The sequence below is a fragment of the Chiroxiphia lanceolata genome, chromosome 1 (assembly GCF_009829145.1).
Source record: "Chiroxiphia lanceolata isolate bChiLan1 chromosome 1, bChiLan1.pri, whole genome shotgun sequence".
Classification (NCBI taxonomy): domain Eukaryota; kingdom Metazoa; phylum Chordata; class Aves; order Passeriformes; family Pipridae; genus Chiroxiphia; species Chiroxiphia lanceolata.
In genome coordinates, this window is record NC_045637.1 from 141,216,748 (window position 1) to 141,241,217 (window position 24,470).

Below are 24,470 nucleotides of genomic sequence, written 5' to 3' on the forward strand. Positions count from 1 at the left end.
GCCCAAAGAATTTATATGTCCACTCCTTTCCCAAACAATAGGTATTGCCTGTGACTGGTAACTATCTCCAACTGATTGTTTTCACGTTTTGTTCTACTCCAGCAGAACAACCCCAGAACTACCACTTTACAACAAACACCACTTTTATAAGAAAAGCATCAGCATCCTTCATCAGATGGACATGTATACTGTTCCCCTAACTATAAAATTCTACAAAAAAGAGAAGTTAATCTGACTCTCCAAGTGACTTTATGCCACAAAATGAACTGCAATAAACCTAGTACAAAGTAGTTTGATCACACGTTTAAAAAACATCCTACAAGACAAACTTACACTTTGTCTTGCCGTCCCCCTCCACGCAGTACAACTGGCTGGCTGTTCTGAGTGAACGCACCTCCACCACGAATTGCACTTGGATGAGTTGGAGAAGCTGCTGGATGCTGGCCAGGACGGATAGGCTTAGCTGCATGGAAAGAAACATGGCTTACAAATATATACATCACAACTGTACCTTGGATTATTCACATTTACTGATGCTTTATTTTACATTATCCAAATGAAATTGAATGCACTTTGAATATGAAAACAACTTTAGGGGATGGTATTCTGAGAACCTAACAGATTAGTGTCAACTGCAACAAGCCCTGGAAAATAGCCCTGCAACAAGCCCTGCTTTTGTTGCCCCTACTAGAATTAAAGCTCGCAAAGCTTCTGATAAAAATTCATATGAATTATCTGCTCCATTTAATGTATTACCCTGTGAAAGTTCTGTTTTTTGGCAATAAGAACTCAAATAAGACACAGTGCTAGAGGGTCTCACAAGGGTTATGGCTCCTGAAAGGAATCATTATACACCTGACTGTACTTCCCACAGCTATTTGATTGGTAAGTCAGTAGCTACTCTGCTCTGCAAGTGGTTCTGCATACCAATTACTCCACAGATAACACTGCTTTGTAACCTACCACCACACAGAAATAAAATTTGCTCTATAACTGAAGTGAAAACGCAGCAGTTTTCACAGGTCATTCACAAGCTGCATACACTTAATAAACTGTATTTTCAATCAGTTTTGCACTTAGCTCTTGACAGAGCATGCACAATGGTATGACTTTACCAAGTTCTGTAATATTAAACAGAAGCATTTAAAGTTTCAGCAGGCAAGAGGGGATATAAAGCACCTGCAGGTAGCAGCTGCATCAGAGAAACACTTCTTGATTTATGCCTTATAGGAAGCTGATCTCCAGTAAGACATGACTAGTTCATCTAGACATTTATGCAAAAGAGGCTGTGTACCTCTGGTAAGCTCACTAGAGAATTCTGTTTCTTTTCTTGGAGACCACTAGAGAGAAAGATAAGACAGAAAAGCACCTGTCTGCAAGCTGCCACTTCATGTGACCAAGAAAAAAAAAATATAACTGTTTTGCAACAGTTCTCTTCAGACCTACAGAATACAAGCAAAATTTAACTGCAACACTCATTTCAGTTGCAGTAGCATTTAAGAGAAGTGTATTGATTACTGAAGTCCTTCAGTTTTACAATTAAAATGTAATATGCACAGTTAAGTCCTCCACAGGTCACATACCCTCTTGCTCCTCAGCATCTGACAGTGTAATGGCAGGTGGAGGACCCAGGGAATATGACTGTCTTGCCACCACCTTGCTACCCCTTTCTGTTTCTCCAGTATTTGTCCCTAGAGAGGGTGGTGGAGTACTGTACATTTTGGAACAAAGAACTGAAAAGGTAATTAGGGATCTTAGGATGCTGTAGTTTTCCATCTGCCCCTCTCCTCCACAAGATCAAGACAATTCTGTTGTTGTTTCTACAGGTTAATCTTTCTCCTTGTCTTGAAATACCTCCTTAGTCTTAGAAATTAGATCATTCCAATTCCATTCCAACAGATAAAGACTCATACTCAGTGTATTGTATTGTTCTAGGATATGCAACACACATTCAGGCTAGAATTCTAGGTTGGTAAGCCTTTCCCAGAGCCATTCAAAACAAATAAAAAGCCAAACAACCACACAGCACGACCTACACACACTTGTGGTCTATTAACTGAAATGTAACTCATGGAAGTACATCATGTCCACACACACAGTTCCAATGAGGGCTGAAAGATCCATAAATGCACAAAGGTTAAAAAAAAAAAAAAAGGAGACAGATGAAGCTTTGGGGGGTAAGGGATTCTTTACTAACCAATTTGCGCAGAATGTCCTCTTCTGGCCATGTTCTTGGATCTCACAGCTTCCTTTATACGATCTACTTCTTGCTGATACCGCTTGCGATCACGAGAAGCGTTCTCTTTGGCTTCCTTCAGTGCAGACTCCAAAGCTTTAACTCTTTCAGCTGTAGCTCTAAGTCGCTTCTCCAGTTTAGGAAGTTCACAGCGAAGATCAGCATTATCACGTACCAGCTACAAAACCAGAATGGATTATTTTCTTGGCACCTCCCTCTCTTCATAGGGAGAGCTAACTAAATACCCTCCCACCCCTAAACAGGCAAAGCAGTAGGACTACTATATTAACTTTGCTTAAGCTTTTAGTAAATCTATACTTCAGTGACAATAAGACTGTTATGTGAAAAATCAGCTACTGTGGAAGAACCTGCTACCCAACACAGGTATTTCTACATTCTTCTTCCATAAGAGACAGGCAAGAATCCCAGAGACTGATATATTGTGAAAAAAGTGCCAACTTGGATCTTCTTCAATTTAAATGCAGCTATTTTGTTACACGTGTACTTAAAATGGCTAATTAATTTACATTATAAAACAATAGACTAAATTTTTCCTACATCAAGAGACACACTAAAGATATAGAAGTATTTAATCAAAAAATAGTTACTTTATGACCAATTGGTAGTTGCTTCTATAATAATGAACCTTGAGGAGTTTGTTTTTAATTAAAACTTGAAAATTAGTCTCACTGTACCTGCTTGTGAACCTTTGTAAGCTGTTCAAGATTATTCTCAAGGAAGGAAATCTTCTGTTTTTGTGCAGCACTGCCTCCTGTATCATCTGAGTCAATCTCGGCACTCTGCAGTAACATGGGGAGGGAAAAAGGAGGCTGAGTATAAATCTGAATTTGCATATTAGAATTGAGCCAGAAAATTACACTGCATAAACATCAATTCCTAATTTAGCTCTAAACTGAAAGTTATGCAGCATTCTCAGAAACAACAAGTTTCACCACAGCACCGCATTACCTTTTTCACTCTAGTAGCCAGATCTTGAACAAACAGCTTCCGAAGATTGTGAAGAGTCTGAAGTTCTTTTGCCTACAGTTAAGGATAAGAAGTTAACAAAACAACCTGAACAAACTCTGAGAGAAAAAAAAAAAAAAAAAAAGGCAAGTATTGATATTTGCTTTGGAATTTATTCTGAGTATCTTACCACAGTCTCTTCCAAACCCTTTAAATCTTGTCGTGCTTGTTCCCGTCTGTCCTGCATGACCCTGAAAGACAATAAAGTCATCCTAAACATCCCAGCAAAACTAGAAATTTTAATGTTTTAGGAGACTAGGGTAATAAATACTGTCTGGTACAAACAACATATTTCAGTTGAAGTCTTAAATCAAAGATGTAACCAATGGATGGTATCACACTCAGAAATCCGTATGGGATGGATTGGGAGTGCAAGAGTTGCAAGAGGAAAAGAGGGGAGTACTTTCAGTATTGAAGAAATACAAACAAGTACATTCAGATGCATAAAAGTTTCTACAATAACAAAAGATAAGACTCTCAGAGTCAGAGTGAATATTTGGGGAGATCTTATCTTAAAAATGTTCTTAGCTCTGACCAGCAGAGATGGTAAGTATCATGTGACAGATAAGGATTTTTTCTTTGTTTTGTTTTAACTCTCAGCATGCTTGCCAAAGCCAGCATCATAAACAACAATCTTAGTGTAAAGGTATATAACCTAGTGATTATCACTGGACAGAGCTGCTGTCTTCCCATGCAACATGAAAGCATTTTCTACAAGAGTAAAAATGTTCTCTCTCAGAACTGTAAGACACTGCAGTTACTAAGATGACAGAATACAGGAAAGAAATGTGGATTTCTCGTTTTATGACTCAAGGTTGGAAGAGAAAGGCCAGGGACTGCACAAAAATGAAGTGTTTCTATTAAGTAGCCAAAAAGCTTCTTTTCCTCTTAAAATATCTCCTCACTCAGCCAGTTTCACCGCTAGCTCACTGTTAAATGAATAAACATTTGAAGTAATAAAATATTCTAATCAATATCTCAGCATCCTATCCATTTTCCAGACCTCTCTGGAAAAGTAGTTGCAGGCATCTTATATAACTCTAAATTAAAAAAAAAAATAAATCTGCATTGTTTCTGGTCTGTCATTTGCCATGCAATTAATCAATGAAGCATGCAACTGTTTCATTTTAAGAATAAGCCAGTTAGAACCACCTAACTACTTAAACTGCATAAAAACCAAAAAAAGAATAAAGGAACTGTTACAAGTCTCTTCCAGTCTTGGATCATACAACACTTATCTGCAAATTGAAAAGTTAATTACTCCAATCCTCAGTATATTAACAAAAAATAGTTGTGCCCTTCATATCTTTTATAATGTTACTTCCAATTTTAAATATTCAGGCAATGCAAAGGTTTTAAAAAAGTTAAGTTCAAGAAGGCCCCAGAATCCCTCTCTTTAATAGGTATCCTATACAGCGAGAGCCATTTCATCATATTAGGTCACTAGTTTATAGAATAAGTGTTGCCACACACATTTGTTTTCTGCATCATCACTTACGTAAGTTCATGCAGTTTTCTACTTTTTTCCTGATCAGTCGCTTTCAACTTCTCATGCTCAACTCTAAGACGTTCCTGTTCAAGCATCATCTTCTGGTTTTGGCTGAACACAGAAAGTAAATATTTTATCAGGTGAAACTGTCAGACAACACATTCAGTAACAACACAAGACAAAAAGACATTGCTGGAGGAAACCCTTGCCACTTCCTTCACACTGTATTTTGCTTCTGTACTCACACAGTCCAGAAGCATTTGGTACTACTAAAATAATGGCAATCACTTACTCTTGAAGCTCAGTGATAAGCTTCTCCTTTGCATCAACTTCATCTCTCAGGCTACTGATTTGTTTCTGATGTGTCTCACGATGGCTCTGAATTTGCTGCTCCACAGCTTGCTATTAGAAAAAACCAGATTGTATTAAATGCTTTGAATTGCCACCAGACTTCACTCTATTGGATTTGGGTTGGTTTGTTTTTTTTTAGTTTAGACAATGAATTTAACTTACCTTGACTTCATTTGCAGTCTGAACTTTATTTAAGTGCTCTTTCTCCATCTCATGGACCTTTTCTAGTAGGGACAGAGAAAACACATTTCAGCCAGGTAACAAGGCAATTCCATGGATGATGGAGTTAATTTCCCCTTCCCTTGGCAAGACCTTAAAATTTGGAAAAAAACCTCTCCCACCACAAAGATCAATTAAATCAGTAACATCTTCAATTTAATCCTCTCCATAGCAGTTCTTTCAAACAACAAACATGTTTTTGCATTGATTAACTCCCCATGTTGAGTAGGAAAAAGCCTTTCTATAGCTCTACCCTTCAACCTAAACAAAGCAAATCCCTATTTATCACTACATACTTAAAATGGTGAGGGTGGTGGGTGGGGTGTGGGGAAGCAAGTCCTACCCTGTGCTCGGAGTTGAACTAATTCTTCATTAAGGGAATCCACAGATTCTTCCAGCTGCCTCTTCTTCTGTTCCACGTTCTGAAGATATTCAGTCAAGGACTTGATCTTGGCTTCGTGCTTGTGGGATGAAAAGATTCATTTACTTTGGAACCAGGTATCATGGAATTACATCTGCATAAATGGTTCATACTTCTTTTTAAACAAGAAGTAACCTCATCTCAAAACAAAAATGGTACCAACTAAAAACTCTAAGAAGAATATGACTACTCAAGTAGATCTGTAATGTAGCCTATAAAATAACATCTTTATTCTGGATTGGAAAGAAATTGTTAAATACTATCAGAGGTCCGCTGTATTTAAGAGATTGCACTGAAATCTGCATCTCCTGATTTAAAAAAAGATGATCATCCATATGTAAAACATAATATAAGAATGTTAAACTGCATATGTGGATCACAATTTTCAGAAGTGTTAGGGGTCACATTACTGATCTTTTCTAATAATCACAATAAAATGGCCTTGCTTGCATGAGAAGTAAATTTAACCTGCTACGCAAGCCTCCTGTAGTTTTACTGTGCTATTATCACCTCTCCCACGTCCAACTTGAAGCACTAGCAGGAAAAGTGCTCACTAGCCACTGCTTCTGTAAGACTTGTATTTCTAAAGGATCCAGTGATGAAGAAAACAGGGACTCTAGTATTTAATACAAGTGCTGCAAAATCATTATCAGGTTACAGATAGATTGCAGAAATTCTGACATCCTGTCACACTCAGAACTACTCAGAAGCATCCAAACTGAAAAGAGTACTAAGGAAAAAGCTGAATCTTGTGGCTGTTCACTCACAATGTGCTTTGTCAGGAGTCAAAAAGAAACTGCAACTTTTTTTCCCTAATAGGTTAATGAATTTAATTTTTAAAGAACATTCAGGAAGTCTACTGCAGAGGAACATTTACCTGTGAGATCCGGAGCTGGCAGGCAGCCAACTCCTTTTCGTTTTCTTCCATTTTCTTATTGCTTTCAGCCTGTGTGCCTTCTAACTGTTTGCATCGTTTTACCATTGTTTTTACTTCTGATTTCATTTTGCTAATGTAAAGTCTTGCAACTGTGAATTCTTCATCTATCATGCCAGTTCCCTCAGGCTGCTGAAAAGTGCAAAATGGTACATTTAGAATGCTCAGATAACAAAACCAAGCTAAAGATGCACTGGAGCAACTTAATGCCCAGAACACATCCCCCACCTCAACAGATAATCACAGTTCTTAAAAAAAAAACCCAAACCCTAACATTGTGGTGTTTAAGTTTTCTGACAGATTATTTAGAAGTTTGTACTAAGGTAATGAGTTGCCTGAAGAGCGAAATACGTTCACTATTGATTTCTAATACTGCTTACAATCTGGCCCTGCAGTGATCCTCTAGATTTCTCTTTCGTTTCATTTCCTCATTCCATTTTTTATGTAAGTCTCATCCTGATTGTCACTGCAGGTCAGTATTACATTTCCAAGACAATGCTGTTGATTAAGACCACTTCATACAGCAGTTTCAACAGGAAAACACTGCTTCAGAAAAAAAATCATGCCTGCTCTTCCTTGGCTTTGCATAATCAAATTCTGTCTGGGACCCAATTAAGTCACAGTATAAGGAATGGATAAGCTTATGCCCAAATTATTAATATACGTAAGGCTTGCTATGGTGGTAATTTTTACCATACGAAGAAAAGGACCCCACCTATCCACAATACATGTGTTTAATACATGGCATTAAAGACAGCACTGATAAATCCTTACCTTGACATCATTGTTTCCTACTGCAATTCCTATCTCTGCAAGGTCTTTCAGTAAGGAGGCCATCATTTCTGTTGCTCGTTTCTTCTGATGGTTGGTCATTTCTTTAAGTTTCTGAAGCTCTGCATCTATACTGGCTAAAGTGACCTACAGTAAAAAAAGTTTCCCTTTAATAAACAAAACACACTCTTGCTTTTGGAACTAGTTTCACACTATTTACAGAGTGACAGCATTTCTTCCAAAAGAACTAAAAAGTACTGCGGACAGAGACCTTTAGCTCACAAAATATCATCTTCCAACTCTGCAACAAAATTAGTGTCCACATTGTTAGACAGCATTCAGAGTTATATACAATTAAATATTGTAGAGAATTGCCTTTACAGAAAAAAGGTACATGGACAGCAAGTCCAACACTTTTCACCATATTTTGGGAAAGGAAAACAATTTATTTGCCTGCAGAGCTCTTAACTCTTTCTTATTTGCAAAGCAAAAAACTGCATCCACTACTGAGACAGTGGATACACAACACAATCTAGAGCAGTTTTTCAGCAAGTCTGAGATGCTGAATGTAATGGTTACAGCTCAGCAGCTCACATTCTCAGAAGTCTGCTCTTTGTTCTCCAGTTTTAAAAAAAGTGCCAGACATTTTACAGCAGGAAAGTTTCTGGCAGAGATGCCAAAGAATGGCTAATGCCTGGGTTATTTGTGAACTTCAACCTTAGAGTCAGTGTTCTATCAAGCCAAATCTTACCAATCGAAAATTGAAAGACACATTCACTAGAAGATCCAGACACACTCAAATTTCATCTTCAAGAACAGAGAAGAACGAGACTTGTGCCATCACATATTGTCTGCAACACCAGCGAACATGTTGATTCTTTCCAGTACTCAGAGTTTTAGAATAGTAAGGGAGTATTAACTGCTTAAAACTGACTGAAGTCTGCCAACTAACCATCAGTCAGTTCAGAAACTTTGCAGGTATGTAAGGAGGTGTATGGTATTAACCCTGTGCCTGATGCTGGATCTGTATTTTAACCAGGGCTATCCTCTCTAATATGTCCTCAGTGTTCTTAACTACTCCTTTCAGAAAGTAAACAGAACTGCTTATTTTTGAAGGCATAAAGGTAAATTATTTCACACACCATAAATACAGCAGGTAAATACACATTCCTTTCTAGAAAAGCTGTAGCATGCTCACTGCAACTTCGAGATTGGAAGAAGAAGATTCTTAAGTCAGGATTACCCCAAATGCACCAGGAAGACAAAAAAACCTGAATCAGATCACCAGCATGTCATCAAAGTGTTAACTTTTGACATCTAGGATATTTCTGAACACTCTTCAGGTAGTAAAACACCACAGACACTAAAAAGACAAGATCTAACAAGGTCAAGTCACATTGAAGACTGTCAGTAGTTTCTTATCCCAATTTCATACCGATTTTTGATTGAGTTCATCACTAAGCAGTTCATATTCCTTTGCCTTGTCTTCTACTTCCTGAGACTTCTGATCATAATTGACAGCTAATTCTTCAAGGGCTTGTAACACCTCTTTCACTTCCTCTTTAGAGGCATCATTTTCAGCCTGAAGGCGATTCAACTCTGCTTGTAGGTTGTCTTGGTCCCGCCTGGTTGATGCTAGAAGCTGAAACATTAACAGAGATTTAATAAAATTGCAAAAACAAATAATCATGAACAAAATTCCACGTATAACTTGAATTTTATTACTGCTTTTAGCTACTACAATAGCTTACATCTACATTTTTAGTGTACTGCATCATGCAATAAGGATGCCAAGGAAACATACAGTGAGAAAGAATAATTAAATTTACCGTCTATATTCACAGTTCTTTAGCTTTTACAGTATCTTCAAATTGGAAGTGATTACAAATCAAGACACATGGGGACAGCAACTGGAAATGCACATGGAATACAGCAAGTTCTCAGAAAAGCCACTGAACACTACTCATAAAATTGTCAGCAGGCTAAGGATTAAACTTCCAGTATTTTAATACCATTAGCTGCTGAAGAACAACTACTCAAAGCATACAGCTGCTAAATAATCCATTTTATTTATTTAAATAAGATTAAACAGTAGCTTCAACTTCCTGAGTTCTCAACCCACTTCCTTCCTACCATGTACACAAGGATTACTATTTTTTAAATCTTTGTGCTGTGGAGAAATATTTTTTCTAATATCTTGGCTAAATGAAATTAACATTTTCATTATTAATAGGCATCTGTCCCCATTTAATTAAGTTACATCTCTGGCAACATGTGCATACAAATTGTTTGAGTATTCTAGAAAGTATGGTCTGAAATAAACACAGATACTTCCTTTTTCATTTCCCTCCTCTCCCTTCTCTTTCTGTACAGCAAGTGACCAAAAGTAAACCTTACCACAGATTTCTTAGAGTAAATCAAGTTACCTTCAGTTTTGACAAACTGCTGACTTTACATGGGGAAAACAACTGCTGCTGTCTTTGCATAAAATACTTCAATTCTTTCAATCTTCATGGATACTTAAGATTCAAGCAAATTGGTTTAAGCTTAGCCATTAGCACAGTGTAAGTGGGAGGAATGAATAGGCAGAGCATTTAGATAAGGCATAAAAGAGAACTACTGTGCAGTAGTTAAGCTGCCATTCTTCCTGGTCACTGTGACCCATTCAGAACACCTCCACTTTCTTTAAAGAAAAGACAAACAAAAATAAAGATGCAAGAGCAAAACTCACCTCTTCCTGATCCAACATCTGTGTCTTCAGTTTTTCTACTAGTTGGCTCTGCTGATTAATTTCTTCATCCTGCAGTTGAAATAAGACTGTGTTCATTAAATTGACAAATACCACTCAGAAAAAATAATCTAAGAGACATCAGATGTTTGGCATCTAACTTTTCCCTATTCTGAGACAATTACACAACTGAAAGCAATTGAAGTAAAAAAAAATCCTTTTTATTTCAGTGCCTGATCCAGTAGGCTCTTAACCTGGCATGTACATGTAACACACCATGCTTCAAAGACAAAAATCTTATACCTGGTGCTTTTTGCAACTCTTCTTCAAGTTGTTCTAACTTTCAAGAAACAATTAAGATTTAATTAAAAGATTTTTTTCTCTTCAAATATATTACTGCTTAAATTTGATATTATATTCAAATAAAATAGGCTGTCTTCAAATTACTCTTTATCCCGCTTTCTCATTATTTTCCAACTAAGAAACGATACTCACTTAGTACCAGATAAGGCAACTTTGATTTCTCTTAATCAGAATTAAGAGTAGGCACTCTCAGCAAATACTTAAACAAGCTGAACTAACAAATGAATACTGGCAAATTAAATATTACACAATAATATGATTCAAGATATAATTTCAAGAGGTCTTACATTAAATAAGAATACCATACCTTGTCATCCAGTTGTTTATATAGTTTGGCAATTTCTTCCTCACATTTCCTTCTCTCAGCATCAGTGAAATTGCCAGTTACTCCAATTGTGGTAGCTGGTTTATCATTAATAACAGTAATATCCTTGTCCACTGCAAAAGCTTCCAAGTTGGCCTTCTCCTTGTCAAACTGTTCATCAACTGGCACAGTCTCCCCTTAAAGAATACACTTAGTTTTAGTACAGTCAGCCATAAAGTGTCTTCTACAAAGTTAGCCTGGAGAAATATTACATATTTCCTACTAACAGTATTGCTCCACAGTTAATAAGCAATTGAATTAATGTGATTACTTGGCAAAAACAAAAAAAAAAACAAAAACAAAAACAAACAAAACAAACAAACAAACAACAAAAAAACCCAAACACCACCAACCAAACAAAAAAAACCACCAGACCCAAATCATCCAAACTATTTCCCGCTTACCACAAAACATTATATTTCACCCAGTTACTCTGCTATGAGCTACATCAAACCTTATCTTCTAGAAAGTCACCTAAGTTGCCCAAAGGACAGAAAATCCTTTCTTTCCCTTGGTAGTCTGTTCTGCTAGGTAGCCATATTTACTTTTAAACTGCTTTGCTTCTTTAAAATACCTTTTCAGTTATCGTTTTATCTTTTATGTTCATAAAGCTTTTTCTGTTGAGAACACTAACTTCACATAGAAAAAAATATCACATGCTAATCAAGGCACTTCTTTGAACTAAATTCCTTAGTGCTTTGTTCAAAACATTTTATGCAGTCCTTGGAAGGCACAGGCTCTTTCCAACACTTCAGTATCTCCTGTCAATATTCTGAAAGAACTGTACTTAACATTTCAGGTGTGGTCTCATACCATCTCTATAAAAGAATAAAAAAACCACCTCAAAAACCAAAAAAAAACCCACATCCTACTAAACTTATTTCAGTGAACCCATTTTTTCAGATTTGTATCAGGATATGGTGCAGTTGCCTACAAGATTGCAAAATCATCTTCTATAGTTGCCAAACTCCAGAATACACCTGTAATTATGACCTATGTTACTCTTTTCCTGAATTAATGGCTTCATTATTAACCTGCATTTTGCAGAAACTTCAATTGATAAGAAGTTAATTATTCAGGAAGAATGAACAGGCATATATCCTGCACTGTCAGCAGTTTTGGGTGGGTTTTTTTGCCTATTAACATGTTTGAGTTTTAAATGAGGGTAAGATCCTGTGATATTGATTTGAATTAGAAAACCAAACCAGAGGAAACATTTAACTCAGTTTCTGCACTTAAAATTAAAAGCAGTTTTTTCTCTCCCAAAATAAGAATTTTACAATGTAACTCTAGCTCTACTAGTAAAGCAAGTACTGAATAATCTAACATGAATACACTTTCAGACCTTTTTGCCATTATGAGATTACTGGAAGTTGTTTCAGTTGCAATAAAGTGAAAAGCATGAAGTTCGAAAGTCAACTTAATATCCTAGATTTAATATTCTTAATACTGTCTTGCATAGTGCCTCTAGCTATTTTTGGTATCCTTAAGACTTAGTCAGTGTCTGTTGTCTTGACCAAAGTTTGCATAATAAAAATCTAATTGTTTCTCACCGTTCCGCCACCTGTTGAGTTCGTTCTCCAGCCACTGGATGGTGTTACGCAGAGTCTTGTTTTTCTCCTTTTCCTTCTCGTACTTTTTCTTCCACTGTTCTGCTGTGAGCTCCACGTTGACACAAACTGTGTTCTTAATGGTCTTCGCTCTACACAGAAAAGGCAAAAAGCTCTGAAACTTCATTTTTAAAGAGAGGAATCAAAGGTTATTAAATAAAATTTCCACGGATCGCTGGTGAAAGTGTAAACATTCCCACCTCTTCCAAAAGTTTATTTCTACTCCCTGTCAAGTTACTATTCTTTCAATTCAATTGATACAACTGTTAATGGACAGAGCAACACAACAAACTTTGAGAAGGTTGAAAAATCTCAAGCTGACTGAGTTGGAAAAATTCAGATGCATACCTTTACCTGAAAGAATTCAGGTCAGGATAGTTGTGCACAACTTTGAACAAAGGATAGTATTCACATCTAGCTGTACAATGGAGAGCATAATACTTCTAGGGTGCAAACCAACTGGCCTACCCAACAAACAGCTCATTTCAACCAAAAAAATCCAGTTACTAGATCTCCACTAACCAAAAAGGTGTTACAAGCCAATTAGATAATTTCAGATGGGATTATCTACACTCAGTTGCGTGAACCCCATCCAATTAGCCAATTAGCTTTGGAGACAAAACTACAGGTACAAATAACATATCCATGAAGTTAATGTCTGGTTTTTACTTTAGTGCCCTACATCACTTATATCAGTAGTTTTCCTGTATGGTCTCCTACTACCAAACACCCCACCCCAAGAGATCAGAACAGGAAAAAAGCTTAATGGCAGTCAAACATTTCTCCAGCCCCACAGTACAATCCCTGTAAGTATCTTTCTGCAAAGTCTTAGTGCAAAAGACACATGATATTTTTACTGTGTCATGTGATATTTACATAGCCTTCAGTTACTACAGCTGACGGTTTCAGCATAAATTTGAAAACTCTAGAAGGTTGAATCACTATACTGGAGTAACTATGGTGGTTGAGACAGAAGTGTACTCTGTTAACTCCTGAAGAAGTCAAGAGTACAAGGCAGTGAAACCACATAGTGGCAGCTGGAAGACACTTTCCAGCAGCTCATTCAATAAATACTAAAGGGAAAGGACTTTCTAACTTCTAAAAGAAGACCAAAAACCTTCGCTGTTACAGAATGCAGTGATTGCTCCACACTCACTAACTATTCATATTCTGCCAGATTTCTAAGAAGTTCTGAATTCATCTAGTCTACTTTCCAAAATACAAAGCTTATCAGAGAAAACCAGTACAAAACTATCTTTTTGAACTAGAGTGGAAGAGGTACACTAACATCAAAGATCAGATGGTCTAGCAAAACACTGACTGCTTTTGTAATGTGTTCCAGAAAATGCAGTGATTCAATCAAGTGGTCAGAAACTGGAGTATAACAAGGTAGCATTAATAGTAGAATGACAAAGAGCTACCTAACAGAATACCAAATTTTAAATGGGTACTTAAAAATTCAGTTACAAATGACAGGAATTTACAAGTATGAACTCAAATGTCACTGGAATGCTAGATGAGGACAGGCTCCCCTGGTAAATAAAAGATTCAACTTAACAGGAGTGAGCTCTTTCCTCCCTCTTCCACTTTAGGGGAAAAAAAAAAAGGTACTTATTACCCTCCAAAATTATACATTAAACCACATTTTGAACCAAACTATACACTGTCCTCCTGGAAATGCAGTCTTGAGGATCCTGCCCAATTTAAGGATTTTTATATAATATGATAAGGTAGATCACAACACTTAGCCATACATACAATAAAAAATTACAGAAAGTAAGTAAACATTCTAATTAATTTGGTTGAGGAATCTTAATGGAGTAACTTGCTTATTTCTCATTCTGCATTTATTTCTAATAAGTCATTTACTCACCTTTGGCCAAATAGAAGAGTAGATTTAGTTTCAGATTCATTGTAAGAAGATGGAGAACAGCAAATAACAATAGTGGTTCTGCAATTACCCCCTAGTGAATCTTGAAGGATTCTGGTCATTTTGCTATCACGATATGGAACATACGTCTACCAAGAAAATGGTTAAATGATCAGTCATGGTTTCTCAGACACAGTTAATTTGTTGAAATATGAGTTATGCTTTTGCTAGGTGTAACTTCATTAGACATCAAATCCTACTTTAATCCATAAATAGTAGAACTGAAGATGCACAGGATGTGCAAAATTGTACTTCTATGTTTGGCAACTTTTAGAGCCCAGGAAGACTTTCAGGATGATGTTTGGATCCCTCAGCATTAAATGTAACTTATTAATCTTCACTGTCAACACAGTACAAGACCAATGGCCATCTCCAATGCACTGATGCAACTGGAGTAGTTTAAAAGACTCTAGGCATACCACAGAGATTGGTAAGAATTTCTGTGTAATATCATATTCAAAAATGCAAGCCTTTAACCTTCAAGTATAAAAGTACAAAAGAGGACACTTACACTGCTTTCAGCCAGTGCTGAGATGACATTTCCAAGAGCAGACAAAGACTTGTTGATGTTCTTGGCCTCATCCAGCACAGCACCTTCTGCTCCAGTTTTACTAACCTATACAATATTTGAGTACATTATTAAATGCATCTTCAAAAAACATCTTTTGTGTTTAAGATAAAAGTGGAAAAATTACTTGAGCTTTAAGTCAGTCTCCCTGACTTTAAGAGATGCTCATAAGCAAGTTGCATTAGGATAAGCAAATTCTTTCTTAGACTCTTTCTCTGATTCCTTATCAATTTTTCATTCAAAAGTCAGTGTTTGAAGATGTTCCTGATATTTTACACTGAAGTGAATTTTCTCCTTGCAAAGGAGGTCTTTTTATAGAAGATAAACCTACAGTTAAAAACTCCTGTCAAATGAACAACTTCAAAAGTAGTTTGAAGTTTGTCAAAAAGACTGAATTCCTTAAAAGTAAAAAAGTATTATGACGTTACCCTTAAAACCAAACCACCACTATATCCCCCAAAAAAGCAAACCATAAAAACAAACTACAAAACTCAAACCACATACCACCACTACCCCTGGAAAACATAACAGTCTTCATTAGCAGAAATTTATGAGAACAGATTTCAGAGGCTGAATCTGACCTACGTGAGTGATCTAGGAACTTAAGCAGATACCACCAGAAATGTGAAAAAAAATCTAACCTGACACTATTCTATTTACCTTAGCTCTTCTGCCTCAAGGCCATAATTTGACTAACAGTTCTAAAACTGCCCTTTACTATTTTCACCAGGCTGTGATCATGACTACAACTAAACAATTCTATTTCCCTGCGTTTAAACCAAACCAAAACATGGCATTAGCAACTTCATGTATTTCAAAAAGACTGGGGAAACACACAAAAGTAAAGTTTGAAATAAACAGTGAAAGGAACTACAGAGAAAAGAGACCTGCAACCCAGCCCTTAAAAGGCAAAAAAGGCTATAACTAAAGGAGGACGTTTCAGAATAAACACAGGATCAGAGACAACAATAAGGTCATAGAACAGTGATGTAAGGAAAGACAACAGCCAGGAGAAACAAATGAAAAAACTGAAGACAAAGACAGGGATAAACCCAGAAGCAAAGATGAAAAGAATGTAAAAAAACCAACTCTTGAAAGGGTAATTACAGTACATATTTCTTTTCTTGCTTTAAGACACTGACATAGGAAAGCAAGCCATCATTTTAACCCATGTCAATTAGAATTTCAAGTTAAGAAACTTGGTATCACTATATGAGAAAATTCAGATATTCCACATCTATAGAACTCTTTATTCCAGTACCTGACTAACCCACACACCTGTAGACGTTTTTTGTGCTCTCAGATACCGAAATTGAACTCTACCCTATTTCCCCACCCTAATCCATATTTACAGACTCTCACTGTAGAAATGCAGATCAGCTTAAAGTGTTAGTATCTAACAGGCAACTCAGCCTAGGACTCAGAAACCACATTTTAAAGTCAAAATTAACATCTCAGAGATGACAACTGAATAATCAGTATTACACTAATGTAAAATACTTGACTGAAAGAAAAAAAGAGCTTTTCAGAGTAGAAAAAGAAACTTATAATTACCTTCTCACTACCTGCCAAGTCCACAAGGTAAAGTTTTCCACTTAGTTTCTGTTCTGTTTGAGTATTCTCTTGTTTTACATTAATAAGAAAAATACTATGGCTTCGGGAGCTGTGTTCATTCATATCTATAATTCAAAATACACACACTGTCAAAAAGATTTGCACAACCAAACTCACTTAAAACAGCACCTTCCCACAGTGCAGTGAGAGATAAAAAGCTAATGCAACTGTATAGTGTAATCCCTCAATGACAATAGAACTAGAGGCAGCAAAACCAACGGCATCATCTAATTAAGTAACAAAAGATCCAGTTTCCCTTGAGCTTCTATTAATGCCCCATAAGCTCACTGATCAGGTTTGCTGGCCCGTCAACTATGGAGTTCACACTTCCCATTTACTTTATTAGAACTGAAAGCATATTTAGGTTTTGATATCAGAATGCTTTTCACAGACTTCTAGTGTATCACATTTTATCCTTTTGTGATAATTTGAACTAGATGGCCATAACCTTTCAGCCCTTTCTTGTACTGCCCCCTCTGCCATGAAACATGCAGAGCAAACAAGACTTGTTGAATTCAAAGAATTATTTTAATTCAGTAACAAAACTTAAGCAGACTGCAATCTGAATGAGAATGTCTGCCTACTTCTTCTTCCTTTTAACTATAAATCCCTCACACACCTAGAAGGACTGGTTTACTGATGCTACAGAAGTAGCTCAACACAGAATAAAATAATACCCTTCTATCCAAATTTCTGCTACTTTTCCTTTACTTAGTGTGGTCCCCACTTCAGAACCTTACTACCTAGGAGGAGCAACGAGTGGACGTGCAAGACTGAATCATTCCTTAAAAGGAACATCATATTTCTAATTTTGATCTTTAACCAAAGAAATGAGAAGGAAAACCTTTTTTTTCTTATTGACTCTATATTCTTTTACTGAATAAAAAACTAAACACAGGAAGACTGTAAAACTCACTCTCAACTTGGCTCTCAGACATTTCTGGCAGTCACCTCAGTCGCAAAGAACTCAAGTATTATTTTGCATGCACCTCATCTTTCCTTCTCTTTTTTCAACCCCTCTGTCAGTTCCTAATCCTGCTACTGGTGGGAATTTGGAGACCCGTGACAGGGCTCCTTGCAACTCAGTTGCATGCTACTGCCAAAAATCTTGGGACATTGGGATGCTGCTTAAGTTTGCAGCACATCTGAATATACATTCTGACCAGCTGCTCTTGGAATATGTGACAGAATGGTCAAACTATCAGTGAGCCACAGTGCCTCACTTAGAGATTTCCAGGTTAATTGAAATAGATTCCCCAAACTGGGATTTTGCACTGTTACTAAAGCAGAACTACAAATTTTTCTCCAGTGATTCAGAGCTCCTCACTGACCACTTACTTTCTTGTTTCAATGCAAGTCTAAGCAATCATCTAACAAGAAATTAACTGAAATACTTCTTTTGGAAAGACACATTGAAACTGCTTATGCCAGACCCTTTCAGAAACCTGAACTGTTTAGCTAACTATTTTTGTCTGCCATACTTCCATACTATTTTTGTACTTCCATACTATTTTTGTACTTCCATACTATTTTTGTACTTCCATACTATTTTTGTACTTCCATACTATTTTTGTACTTCCATACTATTTTTGTACTTCCATACCAGAAGCAACTCAATAAAGCACTAAAAGGAAACAAAAGATAATACTTACTTGTAACTGCTACATGTCGATTTGATTTTCCTTCATCTATAGTATCCATAACTTCTTCTGGACTACATACAAAACGCTCTGTGCAACCCTTTGGAAAACAAAAGGGAAGGGGGAAGAGGGGTTGTAAAATAACACCACACCAACAATCCAAAAGTAAACGGTGTACACTAGGAGTGCAAGATGGAGACATATCAGACTGATGCTCACCTTTACATAGGGAACTCTATTTTTGTCCTCATGAACAGAAAGATTGGTCTTTGAAACTGGAAGAGAAAAAGTTGCAACACTAAGGCACATGTGATTTAATTGCAAAATTAATGAATGCACTGTGTACAATGCATGGACGAGTCATGAATGTTACCTCTCAGCAACACTTCATAAAAATTTAATATACAAGAAACCACCACTACTGCAGTTTTAGTAATATTATAAGGATAAGCTCCATGCTTTCCTGTTTTGATGTACCCTTACCATGTATAGCCTATTAGCATAACATATACTTAAGTATCATAAGGGTGTTTTTTTTTTTTAATAGCTCTCTCCAAAACAATTTACTTTCTATGTTCAATACAAATAAAAGGCTTACCATCCAAAAGGTCCCTTATTTTATCCAAGTATATTTCAAAATATGACACCTAGAAGTAGGAAGAGGAAAAAGAGATACATCACCAGAAAGCAAAATTGCTTTGCTTTTTGATCACAAGGATTCAGTATGATTGCTATGACCTCCCACATAACACCACATCCAGCTCAAGTTCTTATGGCTGAACTAAATACACTTTAGAGAAAAAACACATTTGATCAAAAGCTTCAAACACTATCAGCACTGCCACAGGTTATCAGGATAACTACCATCAATGTTCAACGGAAACAAAATTAAACTGTTAACATAATTCTTCTGTAAGAAGAATCAGTTATTTCAGAAACAACTCAGGTTATCATGTTTCCAAATTACAGGCATTTGAAACAGATACAGAATATCCATTTACCCACAGATTACCTCCCAGTTTTAATACAGAATAAATAAGTAAAAATGAAGTTTACCTTAATATGAAACTCAAGATTCTCATCCATGGAGTAAATATAATTAAAAATATCTTGCACTATTCTTGGAATAATGCCCATTCCATCTGGGTCATGAAGCTTCCCCTTATTAGAAAAAGATACAATAAAATTAAACATTCATACTGAATGCAACATTACAAACAGTATACAAAGGCAAGGTAACTGGTTCCAGTTAACACATTAAAGTGCTGGTGGATATGATGCACTTATTCTGCCTATAAAGGACAGTCCTGACCATCCAATTAACCCCAGCATTTGCCAGAAGTGTAAAGAACAGCCTCAGAACACTGCCAAACTACTACAAGTGAAAATATGTTACTAACATCATTCTTGCATTTCTCATCCTGCTACTGAGGGCTGAAAAAGATACACTAATTGCCATTCTCAGTCCTCAAAACAATAATGGGGTATAAAAATGTTGCAATGGAAAGGGAAAGAAAATTAAAATTGCGAGAAGAAAACAAGCAGACATCTTATTTATAGAAAGGCAAGACTTTGTGATGCAGAGATGTGACAGAGACATTAAGAGAAAATTGTTTTAGTATTTCTTACTTCCATAGTGTGTGTCTTTCCAGATGATGTCTGCCCATAAGCAAAGATTGTTCCATTGTATCCCTCGAGTACATCTAAAGGGAAGGAGTATTTTCATTAGCATTCATTTCCTTCTTCTAAAGATAAGTCAAATTTAATAGAATGCACGCAGGCAGTTCCTAAAAGTCCAGCAAGTTAAATCACTCAGTGTTTGGGAACCCTGTGCTAGAGTTAGGGGGAGGGAGTGTGTTTCTTCCTACCCCTTTTAATGAATTATGCCATCATCAACTGTCTTAGAAGTTTCCTGTATTAGAACCACCTGTTTCTTCAACCAGAAAAATCAGGAATTCACAGTCAGGGACAAAAAGGAAATTGATACAACTGCCAGTCTGAACAGATAGTCTTTGATATCTTGGAAGAAGAAATCATGAGAATGCCATCATATTTTTGACCCTCAGGAAAGTTTATTGTCCAGTTATGATGAAAATGAGCTATGCCCTAAGTGTCAAGCATCTTATTCTTAGGCTTTTCTTCCAAATGATGAATGAACTGAGCCAAAGTTTTAGATTGAGAGGTGATGGGCTGGTGGGTTGGCTTGTTCATGAAGCAGTTACTGTAGAATCACATCCTGCAAGCAAACTTTTATTTTCCAAAAACAGGTATAAAATACTCCCAATTGGGAGGTCTTTGCCACTCCATCAGACCTGTAAATCGATTTGTCCCACCACCAGAGTTCATTTGCCACTTGATGTAGCACAGCCTAGAGATGCCACATGGAAATCAGAGTTTTACAATGAGAAAAGGGGTAGCATTACAATTGTTAGTTCAATTCCAGCTTTTAAAGAGCAGACTTTTTTTCTAATCCTGATTACCAATAACTCATTAAAGGGTTCAATACTTGCAGCAGTATGAATTTTCCACAGCAATCCACTCTTCTGATGATCAAACCGCCCCCCCACATTTACCACATATTCTCCTGTCACTAGCAGCTGATATTTCAGGGGTTTCTGACAAAACTTTGCAAAGCCATTTTGAAAGTTGTGTCAATTAGTGCTTACTACAGGAACTTATTGTGGATCATCCTGCTTTGTGATAAGACTTGATTTTCTAAAGGTACTAGGCCAATTCTGAAAATTCAGTTTTGGAGAAACTGTACACTCTGGCATGCACAGCAAAAACTCATATTTCACAAGTTTCATTTCCACTCATATTCCTGCAAACAATCTTATGTAGGATGTTTTTCACCAATAAATTTTTTGGGGGACAGACGGACAACACACCTCAAACCTACTAAAAAGCGTTATTTTGATTAATTTCAGACAAATTGTTTTAAACAATTATTGCACAGAACAGTAAAAAAAAAAAACCCAACCCAAAACATAGTAGGTAAACATTATCAAGTGTTGCAATCGACTGAAACGGTAGGTTAAGTATTGACAGGATTTATTATCTCAACAACAGGATAATTTTATACTGCTACAATCCATGTTGGCACTTATTAAACATGCAGAAGATAAAAGGCAGCAGTAGAAGTATCAGTTTTCAACACTGAAACTCACACAAACATGAGACATTTTCTTATGGTAAAGCTGCTCTTCCACCTCACCTTTGACAATCTTTTTAGCACAGTCATTGTATACTTGTTCCTGTGACGTGTTTGACTGGAATACACGGTCAAATATATATGGCTTGGACTGCAAAAAAAAAATAAAAAGAGATAGAAGAGTCATTAAAATGCTGTAAGTGGAACTGGAAGGTGTTTGTTCATATAGTTTAGAAGCATCCTATACTGTCTCAGCCCAATCTTCTATTTTAAGCACATGAAGACTGCAACAAGGAAATCAGCTTATACAGTGTTGCCTAAATCTTCATGGGCTTGCTTACAAGTAAGGCCTTGAATTAAATACATTTGGTTTCAAAGTGTTATCTAAATAGTTCTCCAAAACCACTCTGCCACATGACCTCAAGATACTTGATTTACAAGGTTAGCCAATGCCTGGTCTGTACATCCAAGAACCCCTTATTCTCTTCTACTCTGGTGGCAGGTTTATTATGGTAAACGCAAACTATTAAAAACAGCTTATACCCCATGACACAGAGCATCTGTCTTGGTAATATTTGTTAAAAAAACTCACACCAAAAAGAAACGTTTAGCACAAGAACTATTTTGCCATGCACTACATCCTTAAAATAAAGCTCCCCAAACAGAAGAAAAGGCCATGTTGGAGGAAGGGAACCTTTCACAAAGACTCCTTTTGGAAAAGGCTATGTGGTCAGGAAGCTCTGACAGAATTTTGAGAGGAATGTTGGATATTGCTTTTTTTTAAAAAACAGAGATTTTCATAACAGTTCTAAGCAGCCAACAGTCCATTAGGATATGAACTATTATGCTCTTAAAAAGACTATTATATCTTACAAAGTTCAAATTTTTGTAGCACTTTCAGAGTTTGACTTTGTAGGTAAACAAGCAGCGGGTAAAGTTTACAAAGGACCTAGGTCAGTTACCATTGTTAAACTCCCTGCAACAGTGAAGTATTCCATTTTGCCTAAATTTAATTCATTATCATCCTCCCCCAAGGATATTCTGGAACTGACTCTCTGGCAAAGGAACAAGTATAGTTTCCATCTTTCATCCACCCACCACATTTCCCTTCCCCAGCCTGACCTTCCATTTGTCTTTAATAATGTCTAGCACCACACCAAACAAAGCTTTTTTAAATTCAACACATATTTATCTGTGCAGAGGCCTTGAATTCAGATGGAGGAGCTCCCTCTTGGAAAATAACAATTAAGTATTCACTGTATAAATAAGTTCAAGAAACCACAAGACTCAGTAGGCAGAAACTAACCCTAAGGTGCTGAAGTTTGTCAGAACACTTGTTTCACAGCAGGGAAAGCACAAACCTCCTCAATTACTCATTTCAGCTTCAAATACATCTCAAATCCCTCTGTTCTACAGGTAGAATTGAGGCCATCACATATACCAGATGACAAATAACTGAAAATTTCTAGTAACCCTGAGGTAAGAAAATGAAGACTGAGAACACATTACACAAAAAGGAAGTCACTGTAGAAAGGACGACACCAGCTACACATTTTTCTTTCTCATTAGAAGCTGTAGCTTAAAAAAACCTCCAATTTCACAGATATCAATCAACTACATCACAAAACATTAATCAGATCTGTTTCATGGTCATGTGTGCATATTTATATGCTCTGAAATAATTCCATTTTGGAGCATCATATTTAGCATTGCACATTGGAAAAATATAGTGAGAAAAGTGATAGTGTCCAATGTCACTATAAACAATCCACACGGTATTAGAAATTTCTGTGTTTGTGCTTGTCAGATTTAAACCCTCCTTCAAATTATTGCTCCAGAAAGCATATAGATGAAAATTATTTTTCAATTACATTGATTTTAGAAGAATTAGGGAAAGTTCCTGGATACAATCTTCTGACAGTCTATAGAGTAACTGTTAAGAATATTCACTATTTCTCATGGATCCTAACATACCTGATCTTTGCTGTTGCCAGCAAAGCATGACAACAATGGGAATGGAAAAGTACATTAAAATGTAAACACTATTTTGCATAGTATGTGTTTGAACGTATACACATCATTGTGTATTTATATATTACTACAGAATATTTCTGATGCCAAAGAGCAGGAAGAAGGAACTGTAGGCATAACCTGCACTAATCTGCAACCATCCTGCAACCTACAGGTATTTGCAGCAGGTTCTAAAAAAAGCTTCCCTTCTCTACATTTTTAAACAACATTTAGAGGGGTTTGTTTTTAATTCTTCTGCCAAGCAAAGGCTGACTGAACTATTTTTTTCCTGTGTTAAAGAAAAATGTTACTAATTTGAGAGCAATCTGCAGACACAGAATACTTTTAGACTATCTCCTCTTCAATTGTCACTAAAATGCTTTCATAAGAGAACAGAGTCCAATTACAGTATCTCATACAATCTCTTTTGTTTTACAGAATGTTAATATAAAGAATAGCACATATGACGAATGTCATGGACTAGTAAGTACAGGAAATCAAGCTGCAAGAACTTTGCTCAGGCAGTAATGCCTTTAATTGATCTAGTTTATTTATACAGTGAAAGCTGTTAGGCACATGGCAAACTCCAATTTCCCTCTAGTTAACAACTGCTACAAAGATAGCCACAAATTTAATAATTCTGGTCAAAAGCATCCTCACGAGGAGTCCTGTTGTCACTTGTCTCTTCTCCATCCCTTGCAGGTGGAAAGTGTATGTTTACGTGCCCTCAGTATTACAGGTTCCTAGATGAAGCCACAATACAACCTCAAAGCACTCAAAAATACCATTACATGTTTCCCTCCCGGGTCACAGTACTTTTATCACACCTATGAAAATCCATACTAGGCACGTCTCTGTTCCATCATCACCGAATCAATATCTAACCAAGTAGGTTTAGACAAGTAGGTTCCAAGATGATTATGTTCTAAGAATACAAATTACACCCACTCAGCATGATTTCACATCTTTGACATCTGCAATGCTATGTCTTATCACTTCTCTTTAAAGTCTACTTTCTGCTGTAAACAAAGCTAAAACAGTATTA

The 24,470-nt window shown here is 36.5% G+C and overlaps 1 protein-coding gene across 1 annotated transcript in view; it reads right to left on the reverse strand.

Annotated features, from left to right (window-relative positions):
* Positions 1 to 24,470, reverse strand: part of KIF5B (kinesin family member 5B) — a 34,741-nt gene that overhangs the window by 4,559 nt on the left and 5,712 nt on the right. Inside the window, exons 2-25 of the mRNA XM_032688204.1 lie at positions 21,479 to 21,566; positions 19,894 to 19,967; positions 19,321 to 19,425; positions 18,863 to 18,911; positions 18,484 to 18,539; positions 18,277 to 18,364; positions 16,565 to 16,689; positions 14,954 to 15,058; positions 14,386 to 14,531; positions 12,456 to 12,604; positions 10,846 to 11,039; positions 10,179 to 10,247; positions 8,883 to 9,089; positions 7,451 to 7,594; positions 6,620 to 6,808; positions 5,665 to 5,782; positions 5,265 to 5,326; positions 5,044 to 5,153; positions 4,761 to 4,862; positions 3,393 to 3,453; positions 3,206 to 3,277; positions 2,932 to 3,036; positions 2,198 to 2,414; positions 334 to 463 (exon numbers count right to left, since the gene is read on the reverse strand). Coding sequence (XP_032544095.1) covers positions 334 to 463; positions 2,198 to 2,414; positions 2,932 to 3,036; positions 3,206 to 3,277; positions 3,393 to 3,453; positions 4,761 to 4,862; positions 5,044 to 5,153; positions 5,265 to 5,326; positions 5,665 to 5,782; positions 6,620 to 6,808; positions 7,451 to 7,594; positions 8,883 to 9,089; positions 10,179 to 10,247; positions 10,846 to 11,039; positions 12,456 to 12,604; positions 14,386 to 14,531; positions 14,954 to 15,058; positions 16,565 to 16,689; positions 18,277 to 18,364; positions 18,484 to 18,539; positions 18,863 to 18,911; positions 19,321 to 19,425; positions 19,894 to 19,967; positions 21,479 to 21,566 — 2,765 coding nt within the window. The remainder of the gene's footprint in view (positions 1 to 333; positions 464 to 2,197; positions 2,415 to 2,931; positions 3,037 to 3,205; positions 3,278 to 3,392; positions 3,454 to 4,760; positions 4,863 to 5,043; positions 5,154 to 5,264; positions 5,327 to 5,664; positions 5,783 to 6,619; positions 6,809 to 7,450; positions 7,595 to 8,882; positions 9,090 to 10,178; positions 10,248 to 10,845; positions 11,040 to 12,455; positions 12,605 to 14,385; positions 14,532 to 14,953; positions 15,059 to 16,564; positions 16,690 to 18,276; positions 18,365 to 18,483; positions 18,540 to 18,862; positions 18,912 to 19,320; positions 19,426 to 19,893; positions 19,968 to 21,478; positions 21,567 to 24,470) is intronic.